The sequence below is a fragment of the Rhea americana genome, unplaced genomic scaffold (genome assembly GCF_003343005.1).
Source record: "Rhea americana isolate MKP2758 unplaced genomic scaffold, rheAme1 scaffold_55, whole genome shotgun sequence".
Taxonomy (NCBI): Eukaryota; Metazoa; Chordata; class Aves; order Rheiformes; family Rheidae; genus Rhea; species Rhea americana.
The window spans coordinates 3,878,639-3,891,204 of NW_028186701.1; the positions used below are offsets into that span (position 1 = coordinate 3,878,639).

A 12,566-nucleotide genomic window follows, 5' to 3' on the forward strand; every position below is an offset into this window, starting at 1 on the left:
ATGTAAGCACCTAGGAGATAGGTATCCAATACTGAGCTTTATCATCTGATCTTTTCTACCTGCTTAGGTTAGTATTCATTGTGTCCTGAAAGTGCTTACTTCTCTCCACTAGTGGTAAGGGAAGTATCCACATCCATCTCAGATGTGAACATTTAAAACTGGACAGGTGACATTCAGGTTACAGGAGTAGTTCATTACTCCTTCTGTCTTCCCAGACCACCAAGATCATTTTGCTGAAACCTAGCAATAACATYGTAGACTGGGTCCATGGATTTCACTTTTGACTTGTATAGTTCTGCTGCCACCAGACACAAACCAGTATTTTTAGAAGTTTAGCACTGGTTGGGCACCTCTTGAGTATAAAGGGTTGCTGATCTAAAGCTGATGGAACTCAGTGTTATGCTTCCTCTTGCTTGAAATAGAAAGTATTATGCAACATGCAGGGCTCAAAAATTTTAAAAAATGTAACCTTTTTGGCTTGTTGTTAGATTTTATATTGCTTACTGTGGCGTGACCGGTTCTGGGCAGTCTCTGACACATTGATAGTGGATTCAGCAGGATTGTCACTTCTGTCACTGCATTGGCACTGGGTTATGAAGCATTTGATTGACAGAATTCCTCAGATGCTCATTGGATCAGAACAGCACAAGTAAGTGGCTTTGATTTGTGGTTATATTAAATGGTTGCATAAGTTACCTTTGTGTTAGCATTCTAGCTGATTAGTATAATTTGCTTTTAATGTCCAAGTTGTATTACATTAGTGATGCAAGTACCATGTATTAAATAGTCGATCATTTTTAAAACGTGGGTTTCTTAGCGTAGGGCTTCTCTTTGGCTCTATTTTTCTATCTAGAATCTTTACCCATTGTTTATTCCTTAAAATTAGGTTGCCTTTTTAATCAAAGGAGAAGGAACTTTCCTTCCTGGGGCAATTTTTTTGCCATTACCCTCCCCCTCCTCTAACTTCTGGGCTAAATTTTATTTTTATTTTTTACCTTTTTAAAAACTCTCCATCCCTCCTYTCTCTCTCTCTCTCTCTCCCTCCCTCCCTCAAGGGTTTCAAAAGAAATTCAGTCTGTTTCACAGCAGATTCAAAACTGCTTGGCCAATCCTGCTGAGGTTTCTGCCAATATGAAGATACTACAGAAGTCTCTAGGAAGACCACTTCCTTTTAAGGTATTGCTACTTAGTTTGCAAAAGATTTTACTTCCAGCGTTGTCCAAATACACTTTAAGACATTCTTAAAGATTTGCAGCACTTACTTTCTAAATCTACAAGAAGACATTTCTTCTGGACTTATTAGATTGATTGAAAAAGAAATTTCAACCTATGTTAATGTACATCATTTTTGTGAAATATATCAGCTATTCAGATAGCATTTCTGTTATTAAATGCAGTTAGTACAAACAGCAGTTACTTGATATCAAGTAATGCACAAGCATAAAAATATTACTACTTTCTCTGTCCTGTGGACTTGTGAATATCAGTATTCCATTTGTTTGTTTAGTGAACATATGGGTATGTAGTATAGATTGTGTACTTCCTTTTACGCCATATAGGATTAAGTTGCTTTATGATTTGCTGAACCAATGTAGATTTTAAAGGTTAGACCTTTTAACTTTACGAGGTTATTTTAAAAAGTTATTTTAGCAGTAGGTATATTCAAAAAAACCCCCAAAACTTAAAGTAAAATTTTCTGAAGAACATAAGTACCTTTTTCAGAAGCAGGTCACAAGTAGACATGTGGGTTGTTCATTTAGGCCTGATTTCTTGAAGATGTTCAGCTGTTTAAAAATAAATATAGATTCTTTGTAAGACTTCACAAACCATTCAGTGCTGACTGAGGGCTTTGGGAGGTTTTTCTAGGCATCCAAATGCATTTAAATTGCATGTTTGAAGTACCAGCTTTTTAAAGTGATAATATATAATTTCTGTCATTTTCAATTTATTTATGTATTCTGTCCTTAGTTTAGGTAAGTTGCCRTGTTAATCTATTGTTTGTCTCTATAACCTATATAGCTACCTTGTGAAGAAGAGAAAAATTAATAAGGAGGAGTTGCAGACAGTTGTTTCAATTTCTGTCTTCCTACTGTGTTGAGTAGGGCTAAATAGAATTGTTGTAAAGTTGTGAATGTCATTGCAGATTGGTTTGTGTGTGCCTATTGAATTKGAAATTTTCCTTGAGTTTTGATTGCAGTCACAGTCATAATTTGCAGCTTGTCCAAATGTCCTTTTCCTGTTTCCAGGATAAACTGGGCATAGAATGTCTTTCTCAGTTAAAAGCTCTCAGCAAACCACTTCACATCTTGGAGCCAAGATTGGCCTTTGGAAGCAGTAGGTGGCAAGAAAAAATGTGTTGTCTGAAAACTGCTGCCATTGGATGGAAGATAAAGAAAGCATTGCTGCAAGCTGAGGGCCTGATACTCAGAGCTAATCATTTAGAAGATGTTAGTCTGGGTAGGTAATTTTCTTAGAAAAGCCAAAGAGGATGATTTCTGTAGTYTTCCTCCTTTTAATATAAAAATGAAAAGGATATGAAATGTTTGCTGACAAAAGATACAGTATGTGCATTTATGTGCCTTTTGCACCCTGTCAAACAGGTGAACTAAAGAAYTTTTTGAAAGCTGTACATTCACAACTGACTGCAGAAGGAGTTATGCATACTCATTCAGAAGAAATGATTACWCAAGATGCATTCTCCAGCCAGTTAGACCCTACCTTGTTAATCCAGCTCTGCAGTAGGATTCAGCTGTGGCCTGCAATGGAATTCTTGGGCACACTCTGGCAGTACAARCTGACAACAGATTATATGGCTAACGCTTGTGCAAGAAGGTAACAAGGTCGAAAAGAGAAAAATCCTGTCTTCCATTCACAAAATTCAGAATTCCTAGCTAAAAATTATGTAAATCTATGTGCATGTGTATGTGCATGTAGGTATGGATATGTATATGTGTTTATATATACATGTGTGTTTGCGTACACACACATATATAGGTATATAATTGCCCAAACATTTCTTATCTGCRTGCAAAATTGCACGTGGGCAATCACAAAATGTTTCATCRAAGGAGTTGTTTAGTGTTGTATTTAATAAGTAGTTTTCTTCCATTAAACTGATTTTTATTGATAAAAATATAGGAATGTTGATATCCAAGTGCCTTGAAATAAAAATGTTAGACTCTAGAAATAGCTTGAACTGTAGAATGGATTATAGTTGAAGGAAGCCTAAAATCTTTTGTCTTACTGGTAATAGTGTCCTTTTAATGAAACAGCAGCCCTTCATATGAGGAATTAACATAAAGATATTTATGGCCATGTTGCTGGACTACTGCAGAAAGACTGAGTTAGACCTGGTGATAAAGAAAGTACCTTGGCATGCACGTTTCCTTTTGTGTGCAACAGAAAAAGCCAAGTAAACTACACACATCTAGATAAATTAACATTATTAATTTAAACTAAGAAGTGCTAATGTTGCTTCAAGGGGCTAACTATGTCTGCTTTTGACTGGTTTGCCATTTCTTAAAGAAAAAAGCTATTCATTTATGGACTTAAATGAAAGTAATTTTTATACAATGAAGCTCTTAAAATCACTTGATATAGCTTCTCAAAATTCAGTGAAGCTCTGATTTTTCACAAGAGGAGCTGTAAAGCTGGAACACAATTTGTTTCTGTATGTTTTGTGGGTTTTTTGAACATGTAGCTTATAGCTACAGAAGATGCCATTTCTTAATTCTTCCACTATGAATTTAGATCTTGCCAACTTTGAAGGATGCAAATTTTTTGAGTGTTACTAGAGTGCCTGCTCTTCTCCAATGTTTAAAATATCGTCATTTTAACCTTCTAACCAGTCTTCATTGTTCTTGTGACTCTCCTGTCCTTCTTGATTTATTTTATTGTCCAAATGATTTATTGTAGTTGTCTGGCTTAAGCATTACTTAAGCTGTATTTTTCTTTTCTGCTACAGGGAGAACTGCAGTCAGGAACTACACACATGTTCAGATCTAACTCAGCTTATAGCTTTTGCCCTGAAATTAACACCAGCTGCTTCTCACCAGCTGTCTGGATTATGGCACTTGTTACATCTTCCTGAAGTAAGAACAAGCTTTATTCTTGTAATTTTTTTAAAAGTTCTCAAAATGCCTGTATCTCTGTAAGGTATTGACTTTCTATGCCTGACAATTACTATTCCTTTTGTTTTGATGAGAATGGAAAGGTTGTAACTATGAGCACGCAAAAAAACACAATGCTAAAAAAGTCTGAAAAAAAGTCTGAAACCACATAGTTCTATATAAACTTATGAACATAGTTGGATACTGTTGTTCCGTTCACCCATCTATGAATTAATAGAAAACAGAAAATTGATTGAATGGCAGRTACCAGCTTCGTTATATTTATTTATTCAAAATAATTTTATGCTGAAGAATTTAAAATATTTGCCTCTGTTCCTATGCCTCTAAATTGTTTAGGCCTGCATTGAAAAATAAATAGACTGGTAGAGTTTTTATTTGATTATTTGATGTGTTTCCTTTAGAGCAGCTTAATGCATCTGAAATTTTGGTCGGTTAGTATTTAACTATAATATGGTGGCAGTTGCGCTCCATGAAGTTCAGTATACCAGCAAATTCTCCTCASCTTGTTTTGAGCAGAATGTTGGGTGTCCTTTTTGGTTTTGTGTATATTTTAAATTCACGTTAGCRTAAGATGAGGTTGCATAATTGCAGAATAGAGACTGTATGCTGAAAACTTGCCCTGTAAACTCATTGGTTATTCCTCAGACAGAAAAGGAAGTTGAGCTGGTGCAGCCATTAGGAAGTGAACTCCTCTTGTTGAGAAGCAAGCAAATACTATGTGAAATTGAAAAAGACTTTAGGGGAATCTTGTACTATCTCTATTGGAAAATAGTATCATACTCTTTCATTTCTACTGATTCTCATTTGCTGTCTTATGTATTACCCCTCTGGTTATTGTTTTTTTCTGTCTCCTTAGATAACCTCTGAAGAAATGTCTGTTTTGTCATCTCAACTAATTAGTGCTGCACTAGCATCCTTTTGGAGTAGTACTTTCAGYACAGATCCAGACTATTGGCTGACCTGGAGACCGCTACCTACAACAGAGGAAAAGAACTTTCCTAAATCCCATATGAGCTATTCTGTGAAGGTTTGTCTATTCTGACCTAATCAAGTAGCTAGACTGAAGACTTCTAGTAAACAATTCAACAGCTTTCTAAAACATACAGTAAAACTCTAATATAGTCAGTGCAAGTTRCATCTGAACAATCTAACTCTTAATCTTTTAATTTAGGGCCCAGGTATTTTGACCCGAGCAGTTTTCTCAAAGTGCTTCTTTGAAATTCTAACTAGCAGCAGCAAGACAAGCCAGTGGGATGTGAGTGGACTTCCTGTTCTGTCATCATCCCATGTGACACTGGGAGAATGGATGGAGAGAGCACAACAGCTTCATGAGGTTAACACAGCATTGTGGACCAACCTGGCTGTTTCTTCATTAGCAGAATTTAGGTATAAAGACCTTCCTTACATATAAATGTTATCTAAACCAGACATCTTATTGAAGTTTGTTTACCAGAGGTAAACATTTTCATTTCTATGCCTTCAGATATGTAGATTCCAGACTACAAGGAATAATGCTGAGTAGACAGCTCTCTGCCCTGGTAGATCTGGTTCCAATAGATCTGCAAGATGAATTTTTGGAGTATTGTGAGAAACTCTTGCTCAAGGATCCTGTTGCATACGAGTACCTTCTCAAGATACTTAGAAGCATCACTGATCAGGAGTTACTTCCAAAAGAAGTCCTTTTTCTCCTGCTTGCTTGCTTACGGCAGTTCTTTGGGGAAGGGCTTAAGGAGCTACCAGAGACAGCTTGGCGAGGAAGCCTCTGGGTGAATATTAGTTTGGTGCAGATCCAGGTGTGGCTTCCACAGACTAGATTTGATCCGGCTATGAAAAGAGAATACAAACTCAAGTATGCCAAAGAAGAGGTGAGTGTGGGGTTGAGTTGGCTTCTACCTATCTCATATATAACATCAATGAAGTGGAGTTTGTTTTGGATATTCTTGTGTAAATCCTGTGAAGATGCAAAGTTGATATTTAAAGCATGATTTTTAAACTATGCAATTATAACTTCTGATGTTCATGAGGATGATGCACCAGCTGGGTTATCAAAATCAGAACTTCAGAGAAGGGTTTATTCTCCTCTTTTTAGTTGCATCAGCTGGAGTGTGAATGGAAAACAAATGATTTGTCATCCCAGCTACATACCGGGAAAAGTATTGAAGATGAAGCAATCAGCAACTATATTCATCCCCATCTCAGGTAATATCCTAGGTGCCTGATTTTTTTGTTGTTGTTTTTATTTCTGTTTTGGATTTTCTTTTGTTTGTTTAGATTGGAAATTACATTTACAGATGCTTGGGATGGATATTCTCCATAGCCTTACAGTGCTTGTGTTAATCTGTCAAAATAAGTTACAGCTTGCTGATTTGAAAGTATTAATTAGCTCTTAAAAAGATGGCAAAGAAAAATATGGAAGCTATTCTGTAGAGTCTTACTTACTGTAACTAAGGAATTGACCATACACTCTTTATACTGCTGTGAACACAGCAATTGATACAGTACAAGCCTACAAAATGTGGATATGTAAATGCTTTCCACCTAAAAGCCATATCTGTGTATGTGGCCCTCCTATCTTGATAAAACTGAAGCTATGCTCAGAGGTGAAAATGAACACATAATTATGGTACTTTCACGAAATTGTAATAAGGTTATTGATAAACTGAAATGAGATGGGTTGTCTGTTTATGACTCTAACTCTTAAAGGCCTCAGCAGAAACCGGTGCTAAATTACTGAGTTCTTAAMCCGTTATGTATTTAGTAGAAGCCTGTGAAAGCGTGATTTAGCATCAACTTTTGCCTATTGTGCTGTCACCAAAGTATCTTACCAATTGGAATACCCTGTTGATGCTTAGAATTTTTAGCTGTTGGTTTTGAAGCTGAGGAACTACAGTAAGAAATTTTAAATGAATGGGAATTTTGTACAGGTTTTCGGGTGTCCCTTGTGCATGGAGATAAGAAGTGGTATTGCTTTTAATTTTCCATGATTAATAGAAGTTTCCAGTCCCATTATTATTATACATGTAAATTGATCTGGTAGATGTGTGCTGTTGGTTAAAAAGAAAGATAGTCTTTGAAAGCTAGTTCAGAATTCCTGAGTTTGATTGTTTCTAGCAATACTACATTTCCATTAATGCTCATAGAACTGTCAGGTCACAAGCAAAAAAAAACCCTGTAATTGACATTTAATGGAAACACATGGAAAAAATGAGAAGAGAGGGAAGGAAGGCTATATGTATTCTGTGCTGGTGCCACCTTTTTATTTTCTTTTTTCCTAACTTGCTGTCTCTTACAAATGAGCAAAGTATTGGTGATGCATCTTCCATTATATGATGGAGTAGCTTATGAAATACATATGTTTATTACAATATGCTTCTAAACTGTACGTGTCATTTCCTAACAGACTGTTGCATGAGAGAATGCAGAGGTTGAAGGAGCAGATCAGCAGTCTTTCCAGAAAAAAAGCCTTCAGGCCTCCAGCCCCACCCTATGACTGCTTATAYCAGGAAGTTCACCAGTACATCAACAGTATTGCACAGGTTTCTTCAGTCCAAGATCTTTTAGCCCGCCTTCTGCAGTTCCTCCGTGGGGAAAGACCTAAGTCACTCCAGGCAATACAAAACCTGTTAAATGAAGAAGCATCTTGGCAACAGTCACACCACCGTTTTAGAAGACACTTGGCAGAGGAATATGCTGTATTCCCCGATGCCATCATTCCTCTGCAAACTGCCGTCTTACAGTTGCAACATGGCATGAGACTAGTGGCTTCTGAAGCTTATGCAATGCTCAACAGTTTTGTCTGCCCTGCTGATCTTGCCAACCTCCTCACTTCTTTGTTGGCATTTCCTTCTGTTGGCCCCACCTTACCCACTTATTTTGCTCATGCAGAAATTTTATGCTCAGTGAATTCAGTTGAGGTCCTTAATGGACTTAAAAAGTTTTCTTTGAAGCACTCTGAAGGAGAGTCTGAGGGAGTACCGAAGCCTTGCCCAACTCTGGAACAGCTGCTAGTGAATGCTTTGTTGCATCTTCGATGCCATGTACTGTCTAAAGGAGAGATGGACCAGAAATCTCTGCAGCTTTTTAGGCATCTGTGTCAGGTAACATCTGAACTATAATGGCCAGAAAATAATTAGAGTAGCATTTTGTTTGCTTTTGTAGGATTCTTACACTGAAGTATCTTGGATAAATGTCGATAAGAAGTTCTTAATGCTCCTTTCACCCCTGCTCCCCCTCACAGAATTAATAAAGTATTATTAAGCATATTATGTTAAMTTCTTCAGATTTATTAAAGCATAAAATCAAAGCCTCTAATGGATGTCAAAGGTTTTCTTTTTTTAAAAAAAGAACTTTCTCAGGAGTTTCTCTATAGAAGAGTTAAGAAAGGTAACTAGAACTTGGAGTGAGATTCTCTTACATGCTGTTGCCRATACTTTTTTCCTTGTTGGTTGGTTGAAGGGGCAACTTAATCTTCATTCAAGTTAAATGGCTTTGAATTACTATTGCAGACCCAAAATTGGGATTAAAAAGAAAAAAAAAGCCAAACAAAATAGATGCTGTCACGACGATGAGGTAAGATGTGATTTTTTTGTAAGTATTTATTTGTGTAAAAATGTGCTGCTTTGTTTCCTCAGGCAATTATAAATGAATGGGATGAACAGGAACGCCGTGCTCAAGAGCAGAAGGCAATGGAAAACAGTCTGTACAGATATAAGAGTAAAAGCCATGGAAAAGGGCAGAGCGAAGAAGAGGAGGAAGAAGAAGAATTTAGGAGGAGATTTCCTCTTCATGAAAAGGTAACAACAGTACTCTGCAAAGAAACACAAAAATTGTKTGTAAAATAGCTCCTAAGAATACATGTTATAATTAAAACATAGTGATAGATGCCTTTTTTTTTTTCTTTCCTCCTACCGAAAGGAAAACTTAGGGTAGATCTTGATATTAAAGGGTATTAGCCGTGTAGTGGAACAATAGTTCCTTGTTGTTCACTTTCTCCTGTAGAATGCTTCAGATTTAACTTCTGGATTTATATTCTACTGAGGTTTTGCTGAGTAACCGTAAGTTATGTAACTGAATGACGATGCGATTAGTTATTTAGGGCAGAATTCTGATATTTGATTCATTTAGCAAATAAGCTCTGCTGAGATTGTATTATTTATAAAGAGYGCTATTCTCCTTAACTGAACAAATGGCTCAAGATACCAGGTTTTCATGTTTAACTGGCTTGTGTTACTGCCTATCTTCCCCAAGCAGTAGAGTGCAGTATAGAAATCCATGAGCCACTTCTGTGGATCCATGGGTTGTAGGGAGGTAGAGATACGATAGTAAAGATTTGGAAGCAATCAAACAGTGTTGAGGCTGTTTATTAGCAGATGTTGATTCTACTGCTACCTGTTGTGGAAGAGGTTTAGTGGGCAGCAGTGCAGGGCTTTCTGTACTGCGCTCTCTTGCCTGCRGTAGTTATACCCTTAACATAATTGTTCCATTCACTTGTATTCTGTTTCAGATYGGTATCTAAATTGCAAGGTGGGCAGTGTATTTATATAGTGGCAATTCCAAATCATTTGCACATTGTCTCAATACTTACCTCGTCCCTGCATGCATCTCGCCTCCAAAAGGCGTTAAAGGAATGAGTTATAATTGTCCATTGTTTATAATGTGATTTGTAGGACTTTGAAGATATCACAGCTCAGGCAAGCTTAGAAGAAAAAATGGAAACTGTAGATGAGTTGGAAGACCAGCTTGAAATTGATAGAGCTCTTCTGTCCAAGAGCTCTATGCAAACAGTAGTGATGGTTCATCAACAGTTGTGCTTAAACTTTGCACGATCCCTGTGGTATCAACAGAATCTGCCTTCACATCAAGCTAAACATTATTTGAGTACATTTCTTTCCTGCTATCAGACTGGTGCATGTCTGGTGTCGCACTTCTATCCTTTAATTGGTAAGGTTTCTAACGTTTCAGATGTTTACCTCTAGCTTTGTGATGATTAATTCCAAATTAATCTGCAAGTCATTAAATGTTTATATGCTATGGAAGAAATGTACAAAACACTGTTTTTTTTTTTCTTTTTCTTTTCTTTTTTTTTTTTCCCAAAGAACTTGTTCCATGTTCAAAGTTTTCTTGGGCTATTTTGGTCTTTAAGGGTTATTTTATTTTTATTTGATTTGTTAATACTTAACCAACATAGTTCTAGAGTAAACTGAATCTACTTCCTCATCCAAAATTTCAAATATTTTCATCTGCATAATCTGATTGGAGACAATGGATTTGTAGAAATTTTCCAGAGATAAAATTTTGAATTAGGTTCATAAAGAAATTAATTTTAATGGAGCTTCTATAGTTTAAAAAAACAATAACATGCACTTTGTTTTTACATTAAACTTTGGCACACTTAGTGTGAAAAATCATAATATACAGGATCTAAGGATTGGTATTTTTCACCATTTTTCAAAGCTGAGCAGTATTTCAGCTCTAATCTGGTAAATGTGTATGTGGACAGTTAAGGAGGAGCATATAATGCAGGAGACCTGCTGTTTCTACAGTAACTAATTTGTGTGTCCATACCCCGGGCGTAATGTATCTGATACTTTTTTTTTTTTTTTTTTTTTTTGATTCGTTTTTCACAGAACCTTGATAAATACTTTTGTAGTAAATCTCCTTGATGTGAATTTATGCATGGAAAAACCACAATTGAATCCTGATTTTATTTTTGTACAAAAAGTTGGTAAAACAGAGAATGTAAATTTAAGTATGCTTCTTTTCTTCTATACTCATTGCTTTTATCTCATTGCTTGTGTGTGGCATATTTTTATCTTCATAATACATATCATGATAAGGTTTGAGATGATGTTAGCAGAATACAGGAAAAGGTGAACTTTTCCTAGTCAAAAAAAATGAATAGCATATCTGTCCTTTTTGGCTTCTTAGGTGCTGAAATGAATGATAGTCTTCTGGGAAGCCAACTTCTAGTTAGCACTCTTCTTCACAATTCCTTTTTTGAGGAATTTACTTCAGATCTTGTGCTACAGCAAGATGGCCCATATGACTTTTACCAGCATCCTAATATTCAGCAAGTCCGACAGTGCCAACCTGTACTTGATAATTTTGCTAAAGAGGTAAACAGGTTACTGCAGGATTGGCCTGAGCATCCAGTACTTCTGCAGGTAAAGGCACTTTTACAAATGTTTGGGGAAAAACAGTTGTGTACAAGCAAGTATTTTACAGTTGTGCGTATGTGTGTAAATATATGTATAAATACATACATGCATGCACAGATATGTGCATAATTCACCAAGACATAAATCTATGTATTAATTACATAGATGTTTTGAAGTGATGCCTGTGTCGTCTTCAGATATATTAGGTATTTCAGCAGTTTGATTTAGTTCTGAAATGCTAAATGGTATTTGTTGCCTACTCTGATTTTACAGCCTCAGACAATCTGCCATACCTTAAAGATTCTTGAGGTCTTTTCTTGTGTGAGCTGTGAGCGCCTCCTTTTTTTTTTTCCCCCTTCTTTTCTAGAGTGCCATGAGGATTTTTTTTTATTCGTTTGTTTTTAATGGTGCTTTAAAAATGGATCTTTGGTACCTCTTAGCTGGACATTCCTGCTGTACTGTATTTTTCTGATCCCAGAATCAGCTGGAACTTAGCATTAGGTTGTTTGTGCTCTTTGGTCCAAAGCACTGGCCTTTAATGAACAGCAAGGGAACTAAATACGAAAACCAGGAAGTTGTTTTTTAAAACAAAAGTTCTTATTTCTTGCAGAGGAAGGTTATACTAATCTAGATAAGCTTAACCTTTGAAATTTTTATTTTTTCATTCTGTAGCTGTTAGTTGTGATGGACAGAATCCGGAGTTTTCCACTCTCTAGTCCTCTCTCAAAGTTCCTGAATGGCTTAGAAATCCTTCTTGCAAAGGCACAGGTATGAAGAAGGCTAACGGAAAACCTTTTAATTTCTCTTGTATGCTTCCATATTTGTTCTGGTACCATGATAAAAACAGCTGAAAGAAATATGTATACAAGGATTTGAGGAAGAGATCTTGCTTCATGCTGTAAATTTAAGTACTAGGAAAATGCTGCAGAGACCTAAATGAGTCTTGTCATACTAAAATTAATTTCTTTATAAAAAGAATTTATTTTTTTTCCCCCTCCCAGGACTGGGAGGAAAATGCTAGTCGAGCTTTGTCCTTGAGGAAACATCTTGATTTGGTTACACAGCTGATTATCCAATGGCGCAGACTGGAGTTGAAGTAAGAACTCAAGTTCCCTACAGTATCTGAGAAATAACAGTAGGCTTCTGTTTCCATACAGAGATGCATTTTAATGCCTTGTTTGTCTATATTACCTTAATTGTGGAACCTGTTTCCTCTGTGTGGATACCTGTCYTAGTAGTGCGGGAGTAGGGGGAACCCCAAGAAACTAAAGGAATRCCT

General features: G+C 36.4%; 1 protein-coding gene across 1 annotated transcript in view; it reads left to right on the plus strand.

Annotated features, from left to right (window-relative positions):
* Positions 1 to 12,566, plus strand: part of MDN1 (midasin AAA ATPase 1) — a 111,759-nt gene that overhangs the window by 64,033 nt on the left and 35,160 nt on the right. Inside the window, exons 54-68 of the mRNA XM_085318687.1 lie at positions 489 to 649; positions 1,056 to 1,176; positions 2,247 to 2,457; positions 2,601 to 2,832; positions 3,965 to 4,091; positions 4,987 to 5,157; positions 5,302 to 5,516; positions 5,614 to 5,995; positions 6,220 to 6,329; positions 7,531 to 8,227; positions 8,762 to 8,923; positions 9,797 to 10,070; positions 11,058 to 11,293; positions 11,960 to 12,055; positions 12,289 to 12,383. Coding sequence (XP_085174813.1) covers positions 489 to 649; positions 1,056 to 1,176; positions 2,247 to 2,457; positions 2,601 to 2,832; positions 3,965 to 4,091; positions 4,987 to 5,157; positions 5,302 to 5,516; positions 5,614 to 5,995; positions 6,220 to 6,329; positions 7,531 to 8,227; positions 8,762 to 8,923; positions 9,797 to 10,070; positions 11,058 to 11,293; positions 11,960 to 12,055; positions 12,289 to 12,383 — 3,290 coding nt within the window. The remainder of the gene's footprint in view (positions 1 to 488; positions 650 to 1,055; positions 1,177 to 2,246; positions 2,458 to 2,600; positions 2,833 to 3,964; positions 4,092 to 4,986; positions 5,158 to 5,301; positions 5,517 to 5,613; positions 5,996 to 6,219; positions 6,330 to 7,530; positions 8,228 to 8,761; positions 8,924 to 9,796; positions 10,071 to 11,057; positions 11,294 to 11,959; positions 12,056 to 12,288; positions 12,384 to 12,566) is intronic.